We start from the raw sequence: 24,076 nt of genomic DNA on the forward strand, positions 1-24,076 counted from the left end.
TCTCTTCACCACCATGCGCTAGAAAGGGATAATGGGGACCTCCTCATGGCTGATGGAGTTTATTTGAACCTCATTAGTTTAGACCTTATTCTATATTCTATCCGATTAGCAGGACGGAGTGGAAAGGACTTAGAGGTGCAAGGTGGGGATGGTCGGAGATCCAATTGATTCTCATCGGCTTCCTCTTTGGCGGCTGGTTTCCTACCCTGAAGATGGTCCTCATCCCTACATGCACGCTGTTTTGCAGTGGGTTTTTCGATATTAGGAAAGAAAGCGTCAATGTTCCAGTATTTCTTCCCCTTCACAACGGTGTGTTTTTTCCTCTTTATGCTTAGATTTGCTAATAAAAGCTGTGTCCGTCCTCCTCTGCCATCAAACTGTGTTTCTAGTATTATTTTAGGGTCGTTCTATAAGGTTCTCCACCTGTGCTCCCATCGGGGAGCAGGAAAGGGGAATCCCCACATCCAAATGGGTATTCGGTGGTTCCAACGCAGATGTGAAACCGTCCCAAGGCTCCAAGAATAAGGGAGGTGGTGGTTACTATATGTGCAGTCTCCTCAGAAGACTGTGTGTGCTGCCTTCGCTGGGGGACACGGCAGGAACAGGGGATTGGGCGAGTATGGAAGGAGGCTCCCCAAACTCCTTGTCCCCTAGACTGTAGGCACCATAACTTGGAAACATGAAGTTCTGACTGCTATAAAGTAGACTGCTTCTTAAGGCTGCACAGACGTGTTTTAGGTCTCGCCTACTTTAGATTTAAAGAATCGTGAAGTTTTGTCGACTGATTCTTCAGGTGGCACAACTTGTTTTAAGTCCCTCCCACTCAAGAGGTCATTCACATTTTAGAGTCAAAGAAACAAAGTTCTGTCTGGTATAGAGTAGACTGCTTCTTCAAGCTCCATAGACTTGTGTTAGGCTCCTCCCTCTCAAGTAACACCTCCTTCTTCACATTGGATACTGAGAGGGCGGGTTGGAGTAAATATTATATAGCACAGTACACTGAATACAAGTTCCTGTAACGGCTCCCCTTTCTTTATTACAGATCAAGCCTTGCTATTACCTCCCGTGTTTCATCACATCGAAGAGCGAGTGTCTGTGGACAGATTTGCTCTCCAACTTTGGCACCCCCGGCTACCAATCTAAGAATTACGTCTGTGTCAAGCAGAAGGAAGGTTACTGCAGTTGGTCCAGAGGATGGACTCCACAAGACAGATCCGTAATCAACACCACGGACCCCTGAGCCCGCCGGCACTGTGGCCCACAAACTGTAAAAGGACAGTAACCCTGAAATACATATTGGCAATGAAATTAGTGCCTGATTTCTTGCTACAATTAGCACTTGGAACACATAAGTCTTTACCATCATACTGAAAGTATATTTTTAATCACTCTCTTTTATTTTTTTGTAATTTTTTTCGATCACCCATTTAAGGCAGATTGTGTGCGGGGTTCTCTTGGAAAGTCTTGCTCCATTTTCTTTTCCTTCCTTCTATGAATGGTCCATTGGGCTCACTGCTACAGACTGTTAGAGAAATCTGATTGGGTAAGATAAATACAGAGAAACTGAAAATGGGGTAACTTCCCTTTTGGGGAAATCCTACTATGGTGAAACAGTGCTGTGGATTTTTTTTTTCACTTGCAGTTCAACCTCCTGCCACAAGAGTTGCTGTGTTAGAAAAAGATATTAGATCTGCTCTCTAGAGAGCATTGACTTTACATAAATACAATGTAAGAGCATTTGGGGAAGGTGGGGTCAAGGAGCATAAAACAGGGGAGTGTTTTAGATATTTCAATGTGAATGATAAAAAATGTTGGACCAGGTCACTCTCACATCTTGTTTGTGAGACTAACTATGTGCTTAGTGGCAGGATAGAATGATGGTAATAACTGTCCGTGTGTAATGCCTTGCAGGTCTGGGCAGAACTAGCCAGAAACAATGAAATAAAAAATAAGCTATTTTCGATGACTATGAAGGTTACAGTGACCCTGGCTGTAATGTGTATAAGGGCCACAGATTCTGATGCAGTGCCCTCTTGTGGCCCGGAGTTATATAGAATATTTGAACTTGTTGTATTACTGCCTAGACAATACCTTTATATTGGAGGTGTGTATGATGCAAAGCGAGGACTCAATGTTTTTGATCAGTAAGATAATAGAGCTGCTAATTCAGATGAAGACTTTAGGAGCGGCCATCACGCAGTGATCAACGGTATTTCTTAAGGGGTTGTACAGAATTAGGCGAGTTTCACAAGTGTCCCAGTCCAGCCACGGGTCTACTGACCTGAGCTCATGGATCACTGTGGTCAGGCCGGGACATTCGCCTGTTTTATGGGTGCACACCAGTAATACGCTCCTGTGAAACTGGCTTTAGAAAAACATGGCTGCTTTTCTTCCAGAAATAGCGCCACCCGTGTTCATGGGCTGCATCGGGTATTGCAACCTAACTACTCAGGTGAATGGGGCTGAGCTACAACACCACCCCAAGCCATGGTTTTCTAATTGTGGATATCCTGTTCATGTACAGAATTCCTAATTAGCTAAGTATATAGACCAGTGATGAGGCAAGAATAGGAATTCATGAGGATAAAACAACAAGAATTAATTCTAAAACCATGAAAACTGCTTAAAGCGACTCTGCGGTACCGGCACAAATTATTATATCACCCGCGGTTGGTGTTCTGCGCTGTTTATCCTGTGATCCAACGTTCCGGGCTTCACTTTCAGACTTCTACCTACCTAATGCACTCTGTCAACTGTTCTCCGATTGGCCAACACTGATCATGTGAGCACCGCTGGCCAGTCAGAAAGAAGGGGTAGTGCATCGGTAGCCTTATACCATCAATGCACTGTGTGGATTTTGTTTTTGAAATAATGAGGCGGCCATTTTGAACAACTGAAACTGGGACCCAAAACTGACGGATCGGAGGGATAACAGCACAGAAAACCAATGCCTTTCATATAACGCCCCCTCCAGGCCCCGGACAGAACTGTGCTGCTTGAAGTAGGTCACTTTAATTAATCTTAGTAACTAGACTGCGAGATCGTTTATCTAAGATTCCGGTTCACTTTGAAGAAAGACAAAAACAAGACCTGAGCCTCCAAGGAATACATAGGTGTCAACAAGCCCTATACCATGAATCCTATGCAGTTACACCTCCAAGCCTGTAGAGGCGCTCCTATTCACTGGTTATTGTCATTCTGCTGCCCCCTAGCAGCACAGGGCTTAACCTGCAGGTTCTCACAGTCCGTCCTCTGACACCAGATTTCAGGATCTCCTCGCATGATAAAAATGTGATCAGTTTTATCCCAATTTTTTCTATATTCCCGTGAGATCTTCTCGCCGCCTGCACTGAGACGTGGTGCCTTGACGTGACCCGAAATTATATCTATTTTTGTTGCTTTTCGACTGGATATTTTTATAGATGCATTATATGTAGATCTCTAATATAAAGTCTTGCTTTTTTTCCATTTCTGACAAAATGGGTGACTTAAAGTAAGTTTTAGCGAGATTGTGTGACGTAACATATTTCCTGTTTATATATATTTTTTTCTCTTATTATTTATCATTTGTAGAGAAAAAGGTTGTTTTTTAATATATCTTCACTCCATTCCAAGTAGGGAATAGTTTTTTATGCTATTTACAGGTTTGCTACATTATATCACAGATACGGATATTTTATATGAATCTGCTTTTTATATTTGGTTTCCGGCCCGGACGGCCGGGCTTGTGGGGGGGTAGATGGGAGAGTCGCATTTCTAAACATTATTTACTTTGAAGTCCAAGCAGCAACTTGGTGGATCGAACTACAACTCCCATCATTACAAGTCGTGACCACAGGATAACGGATGGGGCTCGGCTGATCACGCACTAGGAGTCTCTATGGGCTACATGGGATCCAGTTTAAAGTGGGACAGGAGAGATACTGCCAAGAAGGTGTAGAGGGAGACCTATCAGCCATGCAGTGCTCTCTGGGAAATAAGTTATGTAAATGGGAAAAAGGCCTCTCTAGTGCCACCTATTGGAAGGTTTCTGTCCTATAAGTCAATCTCTGACCTTTTTAGACCTTTTTACAACATGACTAAGGATAGAAAGGGAATCTGCCGCCATCTTTTTGCAGCCCTCATTGAGCACACCGTAAGGTACCGCTTGCCACACTGACTGCAGTGATATGCCCGCTGTATGGATCTGTGCAGCAGGTTGGGAGAAACTTGCATCTTACTAGTAGCAGCCAGACACAGAAGTAGTCCTGCATATTCATGAGCTGCAGGGTAGCTACACCCACCGCACTCTCCAGCCAATGGTATGCACAGGAATAGGCTGTCAATCAATGGATGGAGGGCGGGGTGGGTGTAGCCAGCCTGCAGCTCATGAATATAAAGGGACACTTTTAGCAGTCTTCTATGCACATGCTGCTACTAATAAAATGAAAGTTTCTCCCAAACTACTGCACAGATCCACAGCAGACACATCACTGCATCAGAGTGCCTTCACTACCACATGTATTCCTTAAGGTAAGGGTGCAAGAAGATGGTGAAAGAGTCTCTTGAAGTCAAACAAGAGTCTTCTCCACATGGAAAAAAAGACACCCAAGATGGACTAGCTTCCACTAGGTGGCGCTGCAAAGGCCCTTTTTTTCCTCATCCCCCATTTGCATACCCTTTTTTAAAGGGCAAGTGTAGTTTTTTGCTTGAGACTTGGCAGTCTAAATCTTACTATAAGTAACTTTGTAAATACTTCTCTTTACCGATTCAGCACTGAGTTTCAGTTTTAGGATACCCCCTTCTCCATTCACCACCAAAGTGAAGATCAGAATTCTCTTGGAAACAGTCAACGGTTTATTTGCGCTCTGCAGACAGTCATGTGACCGACTGACTTAGCTTCAAAGAATAAGTTATCCAGGGAAAGGAAATGCTTGTCCAGGCCAGCAGTCTCGGAACCCCCCCTTTCTAACCGTTTCTGACACCGGGTCACATGGTATGACCGCTGACGTCATCGCAGGCGACTGGCTGTTCAGCTTATCTAAGTAAGCAAGCCAGTCCCCTTCACTATCTCTGGATTAACGAAGGGGCCTGGCTGAGTCATTGAAATTAGCTGAACAGCCAGCCCCCTGCGATGACATCACAGCCAATGGAAGGGCCATGCCATACCACATGACCTGGTGCTGCATCGGGCCAGAAGTGGAGGTTCTGACGCCACTGAATTGGGTATTTCCCCTCCCTGGACGACCCCATTAACTGGGCTTTAGTAACGGGGAATCCGTAGAATATTCTTTTTAGCTATGGATGTGAACGGAGAACAATGCCCAATATAACCCAAGATCAGTATGACACACTTAATGTGGAATTACCCTTTAAATTCTCCTATTACGTCCGCCTTAGAGGCCAATTATATGGCCGTCTTTTGGAGCTACATCAGACGGGGGAGGGGCACTCAGAGTCAATAACCTTTACCTGTAAATTCTTTGCCCGCGGTGCTCCTAATGGGTACAGCAAACAACTTTGGCCCTTCAGCTCACTTAGCAATAACATAGAAGGGAGACGGCCGGCCAACGAGATACAACATAATATCGTAAATTAGGGACACCATGGAGACGAGGGACTGGTTACTGACGCTCGCTGCTTTCTGGGTCAGACTTTGATGGCCAGCTGGAGTGATACTGATTAACTGACCCTACTGATGGGAACCATAAATGACCCAACTGTTAGATCAGTGCATCCAACAAGCTGTGGCTGTCCAATTTATATGGACAGAGGATGCTGGGACTTGTAGTTTCTCCCTCCATCAGTCATTGATGTGTACTAATTACCCTCCCAGCCCCTTACCCCACCATGCCATGTACAGTACAAATTAGGCAAGGCTGGTGGATGGGTGCAGGACAGGTCACGTCGGCAAAGACCTGCATCCTGTGGGAAAGTCAAATGATACGTGGTGACCATTTGTAGACGCGGTTGGCGATTTGTGTCATGTTATTTATGAACTGTATATTCTGTGATTGTATATTGGCTTCTGCTCTAAAATGTTTGTGTTTTGCAGTATATTTTATCCTAAACATTAAACAAATCCTTTATATTTCTATCAAACCTGTGGATCTGGTGTCCTATGTTTATGAGCAGGAGCGCAGAACTGAGCTGTGGGCATGGAGAAGATCTATGCCACTATGGGGTGGCACCAAGTAACAGGTGCCGGTAATAGGTCCAAGGGGTCAGACCAAGATCTGCGAAAGGTTTAACATGTAACCATCACTTCATTCCACCATAACCCCTCTGTATTATTACCTCAATCCACTATGACCCCTCTCTACCCATGAATCATCTCCATCATGACCTCACTCAATGACCCACTACCCCATGACTCATTTCTACCATGATCCCACTTCATCATGACCCCTCTTTCCAACAGGACCCCTCTCCATAGACCCCATTCAACTAGAACCTCGCTTTACCATAGCACCTCTCTACCATGACCTAAATCTATTATGACCCCTTTCTTTGACATGAACCCTCTCCACTAGGACCTCACCCCATCATAATCTCTTGCCACAATAACCCACTGTACTATGGCCCCTCTCTCTACCATGAACCCCTTCTACTATGACCTCAATCCATCATGACCCCTTTTTCCCCACCATGAGCTCACTCTATGCCCCTCTACAACATAGCCCCTCTTCATCCCCTCTCCACCATGATCTCTCTCCACAGTGACCCTACTCTATCATGATCCCTCACCACCATGATCTCACTCCATCATGACCCGCCCTCCACCAGGAACCCTTTCCAAACACCCTACTCCACCATGATCCCCCCCCTCTTCTCAATGACCTCACTTCATCATGACCCCAAATCGACCATAGATGCTCTCCCCTTTGACCTCACTCTACCATGATTCTTCACCACTATGACCCCTCCCTCTCCGCAGACCCTACTCCACCAGAACACCTCTCCGCCATGATCACCAACAAAAGCCAATTGAAAAGTGTGGTAGGCTCAATCTTGATTGATCTTGGATGGACAAAATGTAAAGCGGGGTCCTGATCCTAGTATGGACCCCTGATTGGCAGCATCAGACCCATCAACTGGCCTTGGTCATGGAAAATCTTCATGCCACAACCATTAAAGAGTCTCACAATGCCGCTAAAGGTGTGGCCAGGTGCCGAAAAAAGCCCAACTCAGAAGCTAGTTTCACTACCAAGAATCTAGGTTTGGCCTTTGAACTTTCAGGGCCCATTGCAGTAGTGTTACCTTAATAGCATTTATACTACTAGACATTCAGGCATACAACCTAAACGATGGATTAATCAAGACCAATGAAGCTCTGATACAGAACTCCAATAATTTCTCATACAGAGCTCCAATGCTCTTGCATAGACATAAAGTTCAATGATAACATTTTGTCTGCCTGTAGCCACCACTAGGGGGAGTTAATGCAGACTGTATTATTATAGAGTTCAATGTTCAGACAGTATACAGTAAGCTCATGAGCTCCCTCTAGTGCTGACTACAGGTAGCCAGAGTGATAAAATGTATCTATCGCTACGCAAGGATTTGGAGCTGTGTATCAAACAAATGGAGCTCTGACTGCTACGAAGATATATTAGGATTTTAATCGGCACAATCAATGATAAATGGCGGAGATTTCTTTAAATGTCCCTGTTTTCGAAGACTCCTTGTCCTTGTGAGAATGAAACAAATTCATCCAAACTGCTGTTATCTGCTGCCTTGTAACGAATTGGCCTGGTTTCGCATATTAATCAGTCCGGGTAATGACACACATAAGTCATGTTTACGCTACGCCAGATGTTTTCTCCGTATACAGCCGTCTCTAATGACTATAGGTTTGCTGGCGTACTTTATACCTATTAAACCTAATTAACCTAATTAATTCCTGTAATTGGGGTCAAGAGACGACACAATAACAATCCGTATTTCGTACAGCTGCCGTCGCCAAGAGGGAGTCGGCGGCGAATAAACTAATTGTGTAATACATTATGTAAGACGATGTAACAATAAACAGGCGGCGTTGTGCAATGCTGCCTTAAGTGGCTGCCGGCGCCGTGGAGGTAGTCTGAAATCACAATTCAGCCACATCTTCACCCAGGGTCCAAGAGTCTTGAGTGACGGATAAGAGCACTTAGAGCACAGCCGTCTTGAAGGGTGTGCGCACTTTTGCGAACAATGCTTCTTTTATTGTACCAGTGCATCCAAAAATAAAAGAACTTGGCAAATTATCTTGATTATATAACTACCGTTTTCTGTACACAGTTCCTATGCAGATCCATGTGTCTCCATGGTTACAGACTACAAGCCAACCCTGTGTAGTCTGATCCTGAACTCATGTGTAACTTTCCTCCATCTGCCCCTCTACTACTGTCAGTAGGTTACTAAGAAGAGGAAGAGTTTTATTTGTAGTATGGAGACACACAGGTCTTCATATGAGCTGTGTACACAAAACGGTAGATGTTACTTTATCAAATTTGCTTCACTTTTTACAACCTGAAGCATAAATCCATTACTCAGCAATTAGAAACGCAACTGAAATATTAACATAGATACAATTTGGGGCCTAAGGCGTAAATTAAAGCTACGGGGCCCTGATGCAAAATCCGTAACATGACCATTACCCTCTATGTGCCATCTTGTGTGGCAGAAAAGTCTCTGGCCCCCCTCAGACACCAGGGCCCAAATGGGACTGCTACCGCTAACCCCTAGAACCATGCCCCTGCCTTGGGCTTCATGTCTAGCACCATACCTGCCAATATACGGATGGATGTTTGCCATACTGCCCCCCCTCCCCCCCCCGTGCTCTCCTCCCAAGCATAGTGGAAATGTCTTTGTTTGACAATTTGCATAAACCACACCCCGTTGGCCCTCGGTGATTATACAGCCGAGGGCTGATGACATGATAGCGGGAGCGCCCTTCCTCTATGAACTTTTACACGCCTCAATCAACATTGATGAGAACAGAGTTCTCACTGATCCCCGCTGTTGCAGCAGGAGGCCAGCTGGCAGTTACAGCCTCCTCCCACTGCAGATGGCGCAGGTACAAATAGGAAGTAAGCTTTTGTCACAGGGAGGGAACTACTTCCCACCAGGATCTGAGTTTACCGCCTGCGGAGGGAAGGTATTAAAGGGGTAGCCCCCCAAAAAAGCTGTCCGCTGTCCAAAGGAAAGGTGATAACTACCTGATCGGTCAGTGTTTGACCACTAGGATCCCTACCATTCATAACAACGTGGGTCCCTCAGATCTGACTCTCTCATGAGTCATCCAAGATGGCTGCTGAAATGTTCTAACTCCCTCATGCACACTGTGCGCTGCTCTCTGATTGGCCAGTGCTGATCATGTAAGCAGCAGTGGCCAATCGGAGAGCAGGTATAGCGTAGTAGTAGTCTAAGGCTACCAATGCACACTGGAAGATAAGGAAGTCTGAAGACTGAGTTGGCCATCCGATAACGGGACTGAGGGAAGGTGGAGAAGGTCAAGTGCGGGTAATATACTTCCCGATTCCAAAAACCAGAGGGGCCCTTTAAATGAGCGGAGCAATAGTGCGCATGCACGACCGCCGCCCCATGCATTCGGGTCCCAGTCAGACCGACCCCAGTGGTCAGATAGTTATTATCCTATGGACAGCGAATAACTCTGTTTTGTGGGGGACCCCTTTAAGGGTGTATTTACACGGACAAGCAGGATATCAGTCAGAGAAACCAAGACCCATATTGTGCTGCAAGCGGGCTTATCCATGCAATGCATTTTGCGAGAAAATCATACGGCACTGCGGTGCGTGCGACGGCGACACGGGGAAACCGCATGTTACGTCAGTGCGAAAATAAACATCCCGTAGGAGATAATGGGCGATATCACCCCAAAAAAGAACGTGCGGCAATGTCTAATCCTTCCTATTAAAAATAAATGCGCGGAGCGTTCAGAGCGCTCAGTGCTGCGACTCCCTCGCAAATTGCATCGCTCTCATGGAAAACTGCGCTCAGCCGTGTGACGGCCGCCTGACTCCGATCTGGACAGAAAGCTCATTTTGCTCTTTTTTTTACGAAAGCTATCAGGTAGGTCAGTCCTCGGCGAGACGTCGTTGTAGGGGCATCGTCGGTGCCCGCTGGGGAGTACTCCGTGCCAGGCATTGTAGTCGGCTTGGTTTGGTGGCACTGTGCCGTTTACTCTGAGCTGACGGGTCATTTGGCCACAGATTAAAGCCGCAGCTTTGGAGAAGGTACAAACAACATACTTGATAGTGGTGATTATAAAAGCCGCCTCACGCCTGCCATTGTCCCGCCGCACACTCGGAGGATCACAGTACAAAGCGGGACGAGGAAACCCTTCAGATCTCAGATAAAACACCTCGAGATCAAAGGAAATGCAAAGCGGGGCCAATTACCAAAAACAGCACAAAAACGTCCAGGGACCCTCTAAGCTGTGTCTATCGAAATAGCGAGATCTGAAAACTACCAGTGTGTTTCCTGAGGGGTTCATGCTGCTGTTCTGCTCTGCTCCATGCTTTATACTGCAGCTGTTCTGCTCTGCTCCATGCTTTATACTGCAGCTCTGCTTGCTCGGATTAACTGCTGTGTATAAATGAAGCTAATAAGAAAGTCAGTAGAAGCAGAAGAACAGAAAAAAACCTACAAGCAACTAAACCACCAGTATAAAAAGGTTATCAGGTACCTCAGGGGTGGAGCCTCGATAATGATGCAAGGGGGCGGGTCCTCATCTGGTTTAAAGCACATTTTCAGAGGCGGAGATTATCTTAAAGGGGTTTTAATACGGTAGTAAGATTGGAGAAAGGGCAGCAGATGGTTAAAAATAACAAACGAAGGATACTTGGCGCTCCGTTTCCCCACTTGTCCAGCGCTGAAGATCCTGTCCTCTCTGCCGATGTTCGTTGGCTATACTACAGCGGTGGGGGTCTATATTCACACATGATCGCTGCAGCCAATCACTGACACCAGCCGTCAAGGGGCGTATTCTTCTGAGGCCTGTAATTGGCGGCAGTGGTCACGAGTGTACATGGAACATCACTGATGGCTGCCGGAAAAAGCGGTGAAACGAAATGATAGCAGACAAAATCAACTGCAGTTAATCATCCCTGGCGCCGCTGCCGCATCAATGCCTCCCTTAAACGACCCAGTGACGCAGCGGAGAATTTTCGCAGCAACCATGCATGCAAGTTGTGAGGGGCGGAGCCAAGCAGAACTTTTACATCCGGCCCATGAGGCTTTAGCCACGCCCCTGATCTTCAGATCCCATCAGGTGGTTGTCTCATCCCACCAAGCTTGGTTGCATGTACATAGTATAGCTGGTGCCTGTGTCCTGATCATGAACCAGCCATGTGGATGCCATGGCTTACATCTTGTATCCGTGACGTAGAGGACGACTTCCTGTCTCTCGGCACCAGCTACATCACAGATCACATTATCGAGCGCTCATGCACTAATAGGTACCAGAACAGCAGCCCCCATCGTCATGTGCTAACTGTAGCCGAAGACATCCCCGCCTCATCCAAGAGCCATATGGGAAGCCCGTGTCACTCACCATCTGCTTGTGGTTTGGGAAGAAGGACTGCTCGATCAACGGGAACTTCTCGGCACCCAGTCTCTGGAAGATCTTTATGAGCTGTGAAAACTGGAAAGACAATGACAGTAAGAGAGCGCAGGCCGCAACGAGCGGCGGCCCCAAATTACCATACAAGAGGCCGCCAGGATATTATTAAATGCAGTGCGGATCATCAGTTCATCATGACGACAAGTTAACATAAGGTCACCTCCCATATATATATCATATCACTATATACAAGACATAAATAACTTATACCAGCTGAGCTTATAGAATTATATTAGGACATACCCAGGTTATACCAGCATGCTCCAAATCACTATATACAGGGGATACCCAGGTTATACCAGCATGCTCCATATCACTATATACAGGAGATACCCAGGTTATATCAGCATGCTCCAAATCACTATATACGGGGGATACCCAGGTTATACCAGCATGGCCCATATCACTATATACAGGAGATACCCAGGTTATATCAGCATGCGCCAAATCACTATATACGGGGGATACCCAGGTTATACCAGCATGGCCCATATCACTATATACAGGAGATACCCAGGTTATATCAGCATGCGCCAAATCACTATATACGGGGGATACCCAGGCTATACCAGCATGGCCCATATCACTATATACAGGAGATACCCAGGTTATATCAGCATGCTCCAAATCACTATATACAGGGGATACCCAGGTTATACCAGCATGGCCCATATGATTATATACAGGGGATGTATAACTTATACCAGCTGTACATATATAATTATACACAGGAGATACCCAGGTTATACCAGCATGCTCCACATCATTATATATAGGGCATACCGAGGTTATACCAGCATGGCCCATATCACTATATACAGGAGATACGCAGGTTATACCAGCATGGCCCATATGATTATATACAGGAGATACCGCGGTTATACCAGCATGCTCCATACCACTATATACAGGAGATGTATAACCTATACCAGCTGTACATATATAATTATATACAGGAGATGCCCAGGTTATACCAGCATGCTCCATATCACTATATACAGGGGATGTATAACTTATACCAGCTGTACATATATAATTATATACAGGAGATGCCCAGGTTATACCAGCATGCTCCATATCACTATATACAGGGGATGTATAACTTATACCAGCTGTACATATATAATAATATACAGGAGATACCCAGGTTATACCAGCATGCTCCATATCAATATATACAGGAGATGTATAACCTATACCAGCTGTACATATATAATTATATACAGGAGATACCCAGGTTATACCAGCATGCTCCATATCACTATATACAGGAGATGTATAACCTATACCAGCTGTACATATATAATTATATACAGGAGATACCCAGGTTATACCAGCATGCTCCATATCACTATATACAGGAGATGTATAACTTATACCGGCTGTACATATATAATTATATACAGGAGATACCCAGGTTATACCAGCATGCTCCATATCACTATATACAGGGGATGTATAACTTATACCAGCTGTACATATATAATTATATACAGGAGATACCCAGGTTATACCAGCATGCTCCATATCACTATATACAGGAGATGTATAACTTATACCAGCTATACATATATAATTATATACAGGAGATACCCAGGTTATACCAGCATGCTCCATATGATTATATACAGGGAGATGTATAACTTATACCAGCTGTATATATATATAATTATATACAGGAGATCCCCAGGTTATACCAGCATGCTCCATATCACTATATATAGGAGATGTGCATAGGGGGTAAGTGTATATATTGGTATAACACCCTGCCCCCCTGGCAAGAAACAGTTTCTGCAAATGGGCATGCACTTATGTCCTGCGGATGGCGCAAGCTTAGAAGCAGGACTCAGCCAACCAGCCTCTGCAACGGCAGGGATTGCTGAGAACACTGATCTTTGCTGTTAACCCCTTACATGCTGCGATCAGTGTTGACCGCAGCACGTAAAAGGATCACAGAGTGTGGCGGGTATATTACCCGCTCTCTGCTGCCCCTCCGATCTGCCAGCTCCGTTCATGTGAGCAGCTGTGGCCAATCAGAGAGCAGATATGGTGCAATGACAGTTTAACACTACCAATGCACTGTGGGGATTATGTAGTCTAAAGATAATATCCGCCCCCCCCCCCCCCCCCTCCTTCAGTTCCAGGACCGGATTTTGTTCCTAAAACGGAGAGTTGTTTTAATTCGCAATTCCTTTACATTTGTAAGGAGGTGGGTTTTCTCAATTGGACAATTCCTTAAACCCCTTAAGGACCCGACATTTTTAGGGATTTTACCCATGTGGCGGTTTTACTCACCCATTTTTTTTCCTTCAGCTACCAAAAATATTTTTGCTGTTTTTTTCCCGTGACATATAGGGCGATTTTTAAAAATATATATATTTTTTCTGTTTTTTAGTTTTATTGGGGGTAAAAATTAAAGAAAAAAAATGATTTTTTTTAACATTTCTTTTTACTATCTGTGTCCTCCATGACATCATGTAAGACCTCTGAGGGACAGTCACATGTTTTTTACTATCTGTGTCCTCCATGACATCATGTAAGACCTCTGAGGGACAGTCACATGTTTTTTACTATCTGTGTCCTCTATGACGTCATGTAAGACCTCTGAGGGACAGTCAAATGTTTTTTACTATCTGTGTCCCCGATGACGTCATGTAAGACCTCTGAGGGACAGTCACATGTTTTTTACTATCTGTGTCCTCCATGACGTCATGTAAGACCTCTGAGGGACAGTCACATGTTTTTTACTATCTGTGTCCTCTATGACGTCATGTAAGACCTCTGAGGGACAGTCACATGTAAGACCTCTGGGGGACAGTCACATGTTTTTTACTATCTGTGTCCTCTATGACGTCATGTAAGACCTCTGAGGGACAGTCAAATGTTTTTTACTATCTGTGTCCCCGATGACGTCATGTAAGACCTCTGAGGGACAGTCACATGTTTTTTACTATCTGTGTCCCCGATGATGTCATGTAAGACCTCAGATAGTAAAAAACATGTGACTGTCCCTCAGAGGTCTTACATGACATCATCGGGGACACAGATAGTAAAAAACATGTGACTGTCCCTCAATGTCCCCGATGACGTCATGTAAGACCTCTGAGGGACAGTCACATGTTTTTTACTATCTGTGTCCCTGATGACGTCATGTTAGACCTCTGAGGGACAGTCACATGTTTTTTGCTATCTGTGTTCCCGATGACGTCATGTAAGACCTCTGAGGGACAGTCACATGGTTTTTACTATCTGTGTACCCGATGACATCATGTAAGACCTCTGAGGGACAGTCACATGTTTTTTACTATCTGTGTCCCCGATGACGTCATGTAAGACCTCTGAGGGACAGTCACATGTTTTTTACTATCTGTGTCCCCGATGACGTCATGTAAGACCTCTGAGGGACAGTCACATGTTTTTTACTATCTGTGTCCCCAATGACGTCATGTAAGACCTCTGGGGGACAGTCACATGTTTTTTACTATCTGTGTCCCCGATGATGTCATGTAAGACCTCTGAGGTACAGTCACAAGTTTTTTACTATCTGTGTCCCCGATGACGTCATGTAAGACCTCTGAGGGACAGTCACATGTTTTTTACTATCTGTGTCCCCGATGACGTCATGTAAGACCTCTGAGGGACAGTCACATGTTTTTTACTATCTGTGTCCCCAATGACGTCATGTAAGACCTCTGGGGGACAGTCACATGTTTTTTACTATCTGTGTCCCCGATGATGTCATGTAAGACCTCTGAGGTACAGTCACAAGTTTTTTACTATCTGTGTCCCCGATGACGTCATGTAAGACCTCTGAGGGACAGTCACATGTTTTTTACTATCTGTGTCCCCGATGACGTCATGTAAGACCTCTGAGGGACAGTCACATGTTTTTTACTATCTGTGTCCCCGATGACATCATGTAAGACCTCTGAGGGACAGTCACATGTTTTTACTATCTGTGTCCCCGATGACGTCATGTAAGACCTCTGAGGTACAGTCACATGTTTTTTACTATCTGTGTCCCCGATGACATCATGTAAGACCTCTGGGGGACAGTCACATGTTTTTTACTATCTGTGTCCCCCGATGACGTCATGTAAGACCTCTGAGGGACAGTCACATGTTTTTTACTATCTGTGTCCCCCATGATGTCATGTAAGACCTCTGAGGGACAGTCACATGTTTTTTACTATCTGTGTACCCGATGACATCATGTAAGACCTCTGAGGGACAGTCACATGTTTTTTACTATCTGTGTCCCCCAAGACGTCATGTAAGACCTCTGAGGGACAGTCACATGTTTTTTACTATCTGTGTCCCCCAAGACGTCATGTAAGACCTCTGAGGGACAGTCACAAGTTTTTTACTATCTGTGTCCCCCAAGACATCATGTAAGACCGCTGAGGGGCAGTCACAAGTTTTTTACTATCTGTGTCCCCGATGACGTCATGTAAGACCTCTGGGGGACAGTCAGATGTTTTTTACTATCTGTGTCCCCCATGACGTCATGTAAGACCTCTGAGGGACAGTCACATGTTTTTTACTATCTGGGTCCCCCGATGACGTCATGTAAGACCTCTGATGGACAGTCACATGTTTTTTACTATCTGTGTCCCCCATGATGCCATGTAAGACCTCTGAGGGACAGTCACATGTTTTTTACTATCTGTGTCCCTGATGATGTCATATAAGACCTCTGAGGGACAGTCACAAGTTTTTTATTATCTGTGTCCCCCATGACGTCATGTAAGACCTCTGAGGGACAGTCACATGTTTTTTACTATCTGTGTCCCCCATGACGTCATGTAAGACCTCTGAGGGACAGTCACATGTTTTTTACTATCTGCGTCCCTGATGATGTCATGTAAGACCTCTGGGGGACAGTCACATGTTTTTTACTATCTGCGTCCCTGATGATGTCATGTAAGACCTCTGGGGGACAGTCACATGTTTTTTACTATCTGCGTCCCTGATGATGTCATGTAAGACCTCTGGGGGACAGTCACATGTTTTTTACTATCTGTGTCCCCGATGACGTCATGTAAGACCTCTGGGGGACAGTCACATGTTTTTTACTATCTGTGTCCCCGATGACGTCATGTAAGACCTCTGGGGGACAGTCACATGTTTTTTACTATCTGTGTCCCCGATGACGTCATGTAAGACCTCTGGGGGACAGTCACATGTTTGTTTTCGTTTAATTTGATACTTTCCAACTGTAGTCGGGCATCCATAGGAGCCGCATCCATGGCAGCCCCAGAAATATCCCCTGTAGTGACAATAGTCAATGGCAGAGCTGATCAGGGTCTACTATGACCCTCCCGCTGTGTTGAAGCACGGAATCATAGCGGTCACATGACCCCGGGGCTCCCGTAGTGGAAGAAACACTTCCACTCTAGTACATATCGTTCATTGAGCACTGTGTACTGAAGAAAGGAGGAGGCAGAAAGGGTTAAAAGCCACTTCTCCCCCCTCCTCTGGGTTACCAGCTGTGACTAACCGCTGACGGCCCATCCTGCTTCTGATTTATTTTAGAAGCAGGAGGCTTTAATCCCCGCCGTTATATTACATACAGCTGAGTTTAAAGCCCAGGACCAAGCGCCGTATATTTACAGTGCTTGGTCCTAAACGGGCTGATGTAAGTAGTTTGGCTCAAAGGAAAGTTCCATCCATAAGGAAATCTGCCTACCTGTAAGGGCTTATTTAGGCGACTGTATATCGGCTCGGTTTTCATGCCGAGCCGATATACGGTGTCCTTGTCTGTGGGATGGGGGGGGGGGGGGAATGGAAGAGCCAGGAGCAGGAACTGAGCTCCCGCCCCCTCTCCGCCCCTTGCCACTATTTGCAATAGGCGGGGGTGAGATGGGGGCGGAGCTAAGTCACGGCGCTTAGCTCTGCCCCTGCCCCTCCCATTGCAAATAGTGTCGAGGGGTGGGGAAATGGCGAGAGCTCAGTTCCTGCTCCTGGCTCTTCCACCCCCCCCCCTTGCGGACAAGGACACCGTATATCGGCTCGGCGTGAAAACCGAGCCGATATACGGTCACCTAAATAAGCCCTTAGGCACATCGTTCAGGTCCGGTAGACTCAGTAATGTGTCTATATAGGTTTATCAATCCTATAGATATACCTGTATGCTCTGGAAAAAGTTATAGCTGTTCTTGTGAGCCTGAAAACTGTTTAGCCTAGTGGTCGCTGCCCCTCCCACATTTAAAGGGATAGTCTACCTAAATAAATTTTTTTAATAAGTATCTGATTAAAGAGTTTGACCCATCAGATACAACTCCTCTCAATATGCGGAGCAAACCGCAAACCATCCCAGGTCTCACCCCGGCATGGAGCTGACTGTGCCTGCTCATGGTTCCGAGAAAGAACCCCAATCTATGACGCTCATAAACCCATACAGAGCATAAGTAAGTGAGTTGTGTGCTTGTCCCCGGAACGCTCATGTCCTCTGTCGGTCTCATCTTGTTGGCAAGCAGGCGAAGACAAAACATGGCTGCCAGCGTCACAGCGAGGCCGCAGCGTGACAGGAGGAAGGAAAACAGGCGCTTGTTTTGACTGGGAAACTGGATTTGTTCTGCCTTATCAACATTCTGCATCAGGGAAGAGTCCTGCGCCTCCCCGAGGCATCCGATCCCCGTCCTTGTCCTCTGGTCTCACAACGCCCACGTCCTACGTCCTTGATGCAACCGTTATACCGTCTCTGGGGATGCTCGCTGATATCAGCTGTGACGGCAGCCATAGTGGTTATTACATCAGAGGATGTGGATGACACTACCCACGGCAGATCACCACTAGAAGCTCTCTGCAGAGACTGAACAAGCAAGGGGCGGCTGGGGGTTTTCAGCACTGGAGCCTATAGAATAGTGAGTGCAGCTCTGGGGTATAATACAGGATGTAACTCAGGAGCAGTACAGGATAAGTAATGTATGTACACAGTGACTCTACCAGCAGAATAGTGAGTGCAGCTCTGGAGTATAATACAGGATGTAACTCAGGATCAGTACAGGATAAGTAATGTATGTACACAGTGACTCCACCAGCAGAATAGTGAGTGCAGCTCTGGAGTATAATACTGGATGTAACTAAGGAGCAGTACAGGATAAGTAATGTATGTACACAGTGACTCCACCAGCAGAATAGTGAGTGCAGCTCTGGGGTATAATACAGCATGTAACTCAGGCTCAGTACAGGATAAGTAATGTATGTATATAGTGACTCCACCAGCAGAATAGTGAGTGCAGCTCTGGAGTATAATACAGGATGTAACTCAGGGTCAGTACAGGATAAGTAATGTATGTACACAGTGACTCCACCAGCAGAATAGTGAGTGCATCTCTGGGGTATAATACAGGATGTAACTCAGGAGCAGTACAGGATAAGTAATGTATGTACACAGTGACTCCACCAGCAGAATAGTGAGTGCAGCTCTGGAGTATAATACAGGATGTAACTCAGGATCAGTACTGGATAAGTAATGTATGTATACAGTGACTCCACCAGCAGAATAGTGAGTGCAGCTCTGGAGTATAATACAGGATGTAACTCAGGAGCAGTACAGGATAAGTAATGTATGTACACAGTGACTCCACCAGCAGAATAGTGAGTGCAGCTCTGGGGTATAATACAGGATGTAACTCAGGAGCAGTACAGGATAAGTAATGTATGTACACAGTGACTCCACCAGCAGAATAGTGAGTGCAGCTCTGGAGTATAATACAGGATGTAACTCAGGAGCAGTACAGGATAAGTAATGTATGTACACAGTGACTCCACCAGCAGAATAGTGAGTGCAGCTCTGGAGGATAATACAGGATGTAACTCAGGGGCAGTACAGGATAAGTAATGTATGTACACAGTGACTCCACCAGCAGAATAGTGAGTGCAGCTCTGGAGTATAATACAGGATGTAACTCAGGATCAGTACAGGATAAGTAATGTATGTACACAGTGACTCCACCAGCAGAATAGTGAGTGCAGCTCTGGAGGATAATACAGGATGTAACTCAGGATCAGTACAGGATAAGTAATGTATGTACACAGTGACTCCACCAGCAGAATAGTGAGTGCAGCTCTGGAGTATAATACAGGATGTAACTCAGGGTCAGTACAGGATAAGTAATGTATGTACACAGTGACTCCACCAGCAGAATAGTGAGTGCAGCTCTGGAGTATAATACAGGATGTAACTCAGGATCAGTACAGGATAAGTAATGTATGTAGACGGTGACTCCACCCGCAGCAGAATAGTGAGTGCAGCTCTGGAGTATAATACAGGATGTAACTCAGGATCAGTACAGGATAAGTAATGTATGTACACAGTGACTCCACCAGCAGAATAGTGAGTGCAGCTCTGCAGTATAATACAGGATGTAACTCAGGATCAGTACAGGATAAGTAATGTATGTACACAGTGACTCCACCAGCAGAATAGTGAGTACAGCTCTGGAGTATAATACAGGATGTAACTCAGGAGCAGTACAGGATAAGTAATGTATGTACACAGTGACTCCACCAGCAGAATAGATGTTGGATTTGAGGGTTTTTGTGCCCTTAAAACTCCACTTCTTAAAAAATGTATTAAAAGTTATTCAGTATATTAAATAGCACCATTAAAAAATACAACTTGTCCAGCAAAAAGCGACAAGCCCTCAGACCGCTGCATCGATGGAAAAATAAGAGTTATGACTTTTTGAAAGTGGGGACTTAAAAACAAACATTGAAAATAAAAAGTCTGCATCAATAAGGGGTTAAAGGCAGGGAACACTCACCACCCAGGGCTTGCTGCAGAAGTTGTAGATGGAGTAGAGGGAGTTGACACTCAGGACCCCACCGTACTGTAACCCCAGGATCAAGCTGCGGAAATCCTCCCCCGGCGTCATGCTGTACGCATGCTGTCGGATCAGAACAAAGTCCGGCTTGAACGATCTGGAAGGAATAAAGTGAAGTTTGGTCAAGACTGTATATAAGCCCCCCCTGTCTTGTCTACTTCCAATATGGCTGCTGCGATGAATCCCAATGATACACAGTAGAGTCTCCCTTTAACATCAGCCCTGCTTCTGCTGCTCCTATATAAATATACACACATGCCTTGAAGGAGCTCCTCTCCCATCTCAGGGTATTGACCTTGGATATAACCTGAGTTTACTTTGGGAGGAAGAACACATCTGCAGCAGAGAAATGTGTGATTTAATCATAATTTCAGTCAACTTGACCCTAGCCATCGGCGAGATGCAACAGCTGTGATCAGATCACTTTAGGGCTCACATTGCCATTCCGGGTTTACATTGCTCCTCCGAACCCCAAGTGTAAAACATGATAACATCCACTCAGATATTTCTGCGGGTGGAGGATACGGGCAGAAAGTGGTCCTCTGAGGAACTTGACATTTCCTGGAAGGAAATACCCAGACAACGATGATATACAGTGGAGTTTTATAGCTCCTGGCATGAGTGTGCCCCAATGTCAAGGAAACCAATCCCCTTTAAAATGATGTTGAGTTTGTCAGTTATATCAGTTTCTAGGAAAGCTGGGTGATATCCAACACAGCCATCACTATTGTTACCCAGCTTACCCAGCTTTGTGAATGATATCGTTGGCTGCTCTAGAATCAGTCTTGGGTCAGGATTTTGGGAACACTGAGTGATAACCCATGTGGGCAGCTGCATTGGTGTAAGTGAATAGGTATGAAGAGAGAACTCAAGGACTTGTGAATATGTTAAGCCAGAGCTTCCTGCTTCAGGAAGAGTCATGAAGGCTTACACAAAGGCAGTGCCCCATATAATATTACCTAATGGGACTATTACTATATGGAAACACAATGGAGGTAATATTAGTATATGAGCCACTATTTCTATTTGGGGTCAATTACTATAAGTGGGCACAATGGGGTCACCATTACTGTATGGGAGAATAATAGGGGCAGTATTACTGTATAGAAGCACAATGGCTGCATTATTACTATATAAGGGTACAATAGAGACACTATTACTGTGTGCAGGCAGGAGGGTGATACTGTTACTGTGTGGGTTACTCAAAGGCGCACTATTACTGTGCGAGAACCCAAGGGAGCACAGTTATGGCTTATGGGGCACTATTACCATCTGGGGCACTATGAATGGAGTGTGTAGGGGTGGGGATGTGCTGGAAACGTGAGCAGCCAAAAATGTGTACGTTACAGGTTGTGGCTGATATAAGACGTCACTGCGATCTGGGCAGGACGGAGTAGAAAAAATGAACTACAATCAGAGAAGATGCTACCTAAGTCATGGGAAGTAACAGCAGTGTACAAGGTCTGCAGACTATACTTTATTTTGTGGGGGGACACAAATATATATTTACAGATCCTACCGATACCCCGAGGTCTATGTGCATCAAGCCCCATGGGCCCCATGTTTAATATTTGCCAGAACTCTAGTTATGCACAACCATGTAGATTCATAGATTTGAGGTGGAGCATTTCTTCATACATTGCCTCTTATAGATCATTCAATGTCTTATTGATGGACTTATCTGCTCATCAGACTGCAGAATGTGCTGGGATCCTGGAGAAAGCGGAAGGCGAGATAACGGCGCAATTTTCTTTTTTTACTATGGTAATAAAAGTCATAGTTTACACCCAAAAATTCCATGTGTTTAAGATGGGGGTCCGAGGGGAGGCAGACGGCACCGAGAACCAGTCTGCTGCAAGAAAGCCGCCGCAGTCCTGAGGGTGAAAATACTGTTAGTGGTAAAGTCTTCATTAGTCGCGTTACAGCGATGCTCCAGCTGATCCCGCTCGCTCCACCTGATCCCGCTCGCTCCACCTGATCCCGCTCGCTCCCCCTGCTCCCCCTCGCTCCACCTGCTCCCGCTCGCTCCACCTGATCCCGCTCGCTCCACCTGATCCCGCTCGCTCCACCTGCTCCCGCTCGCTCCATCTGATCCCGCTCGCTCCAGCTGATCCCCCTCACTCCAGCTGATCCCGCTCGCTCCACCTGATCCCGCTCGCTCCACCTGATCCCACTTGCTCCACCGTCAGGCACAATGCGGGACCCTTACAACACACCTTTAAACAGTTTGGCTGCTTTTACCGCTTATTTTTCAGGAAAACGTCTAATTGGAAGCCGTCAGCAAGCTGCTATTAATGGATCCGGTCTTATTATATTAAAGTGCCTAATGACATTTCGGGTCTCCTACATGTATGGGAGCCCCAAACCATTATGTTGCCTGAAGCGAAGTGTGAAATGGCGCTCCCCTTCCTCGCAAAAAAACCCACTCATTTTACAAGCCCTGGAAGCACCAATACACAAGATACTCAACACATATCGGAACCATTCAGACTTGTCTGACCCCCGTAATGGCCCCAGTAGTAATAGTGACCCCATTAGTGCTAGCAATAGTAATATGGGCCCTCTTAATGACCCCAATAGTAATAGTAACCCCCTAATGGCCACAGTAGTAACAGTAACTTCTGTTAGTAGTCCTAGTAGCAATAGGGACCCCTGTTAGTGGCTGCAATAATAATAGGGAACCTATTAGGGGTCTCAGTAGTAATAATGACCCTTGTTAGTGGTTTCAGTAGTAACAGTGATCTCCATGGTGGCCCAGCAGTAATATTAACATGTATGGTGGCTCCAGTAGTAATAGTGACGCCCCCATAGTGGCCTCAGTAGTAATAATGTCCCTCATAATGGGCCCAGTAGTATTATTGGCCCCCATAGTGGTCCAAGTAGTCATAGTGTCTCCCATCGTCACCACAGTAGAAATAGTGACCCCCCCATGGTAGCCTCAGCAGTAATAGTGACCCCCATGGTGGCCCCACTAGCAATAGTATCTGCTATAGTGGCACCAGTAGTAATCGTGGCGCCCCAGTAATAACACTGCTCCCAAAGTGGCCCCACTAGTACTAGTGGCCCCTATAGTGACCCCAATAGTAATAATGTTTCCCATAGTTGCCCCAGTAGTAATGACCCCATATTGGTAGGCAGGAGCGCAGAGGGGAAGGGGGGAGAGGTCAGGAGTCGCAGACTGCTTACGACAGCGCCAGCTGCCAGAAGGGGGAGTGAGTTCAATGCTTGTCGGGTTGCTGGCCATAATTAATATGGGCAATAAAAAAGTAAGTAGCAGCCAGGTGGCAACCTGCCACCCCCGAGGTCCTGCAGCGTCCTGGAAGGGGCGCCCCTGCCTACATGACATAACTGTACAGGGTCCGGTGTAAATGGAATGCAGAGACTGAACAAGCTGGCAATGCTGGGGGATTTCAGCTCTGAAGACTGTAGCATTGTTACTCGTTATGGACTCACAATAGATTGGTGTATTAACTAGAAGGTTTTCTGTCCTAATTAGGCAGTTTTTCTCCCTGTGTCAGATAGCAGACCCCACAAGGGAGGCCTCCCCTGGTCCAGCTGTGGTCCCACCCCATCTATACGGGACTCCGCTTGTTATTTATGGGCCTCGCTCTACTGCCTATAATATGGCGTATTATAACAG

At 45.8% G+C, this 24,076-nt stretch overlaps 2 protein-coding genes across 2 annotated transcripts in view; one reads left to right on the forward strand and one right to left on the reverse strand.

The window, feature by feature from the left end:
• Window positions 1-6,081, forward strand: part of TIMP3 (TIMP metallopeptidase inhibitor 3) — a 41,951-nt gene extending 35,870 nt beyond the window's left edge. Inside the window, exon 5 of the mRNA XM_066590170.1 lies at window positions 1,043-6,081. Coding sequence (XP_066446267.1) covers window positions 1,043-1,240 — 198 coding nt within the window. The 3' untranslated portion in view covers window positions 1,241-6,081. The remainder of the gene's footprint in view (window positions 1-1,042) is intronic.
• Window positions 1-24,076, reverse strand: part of SYN3 (synapsin III) — a 318,593-nt gene that overhangs the window by 143,004 nt on the left and 151,513 nt on the right. The window contains exons 5-6 of the mRNA XM_066590171.1: window positions 20,377-20,533; window positions 11,537-11,626 (exon numbers count right to left, since the gene is read on the reverse strand). Of these exons, the coding sequence (XP_066446268.1) occupies window positions 11,537-11,626; window positions 20,377-20,533 (247 nt within the window). The remainder of the gene's footprint in view (window positions 1-11,536; window positions 11,627-20,376; window positions 20,534-24,076) is intronic.

The sequence above is a fragment of the Eleutherodactylus coqui genome, chromosome 2 (assembly GCF_035609145.1).
Source record: "Eleutherodactylus coqui strain aEleCoq1 chromosome 2, aEleCoq1.hap1, whole genome shotgun sequence".
Taxonomy (NCBI): Eukaryota; Metazoa; Chordata; class Amphibia; order Anura; family Eleutherodactylidae; genus Eleutherodactylus; species Eleutherodactylus coqui.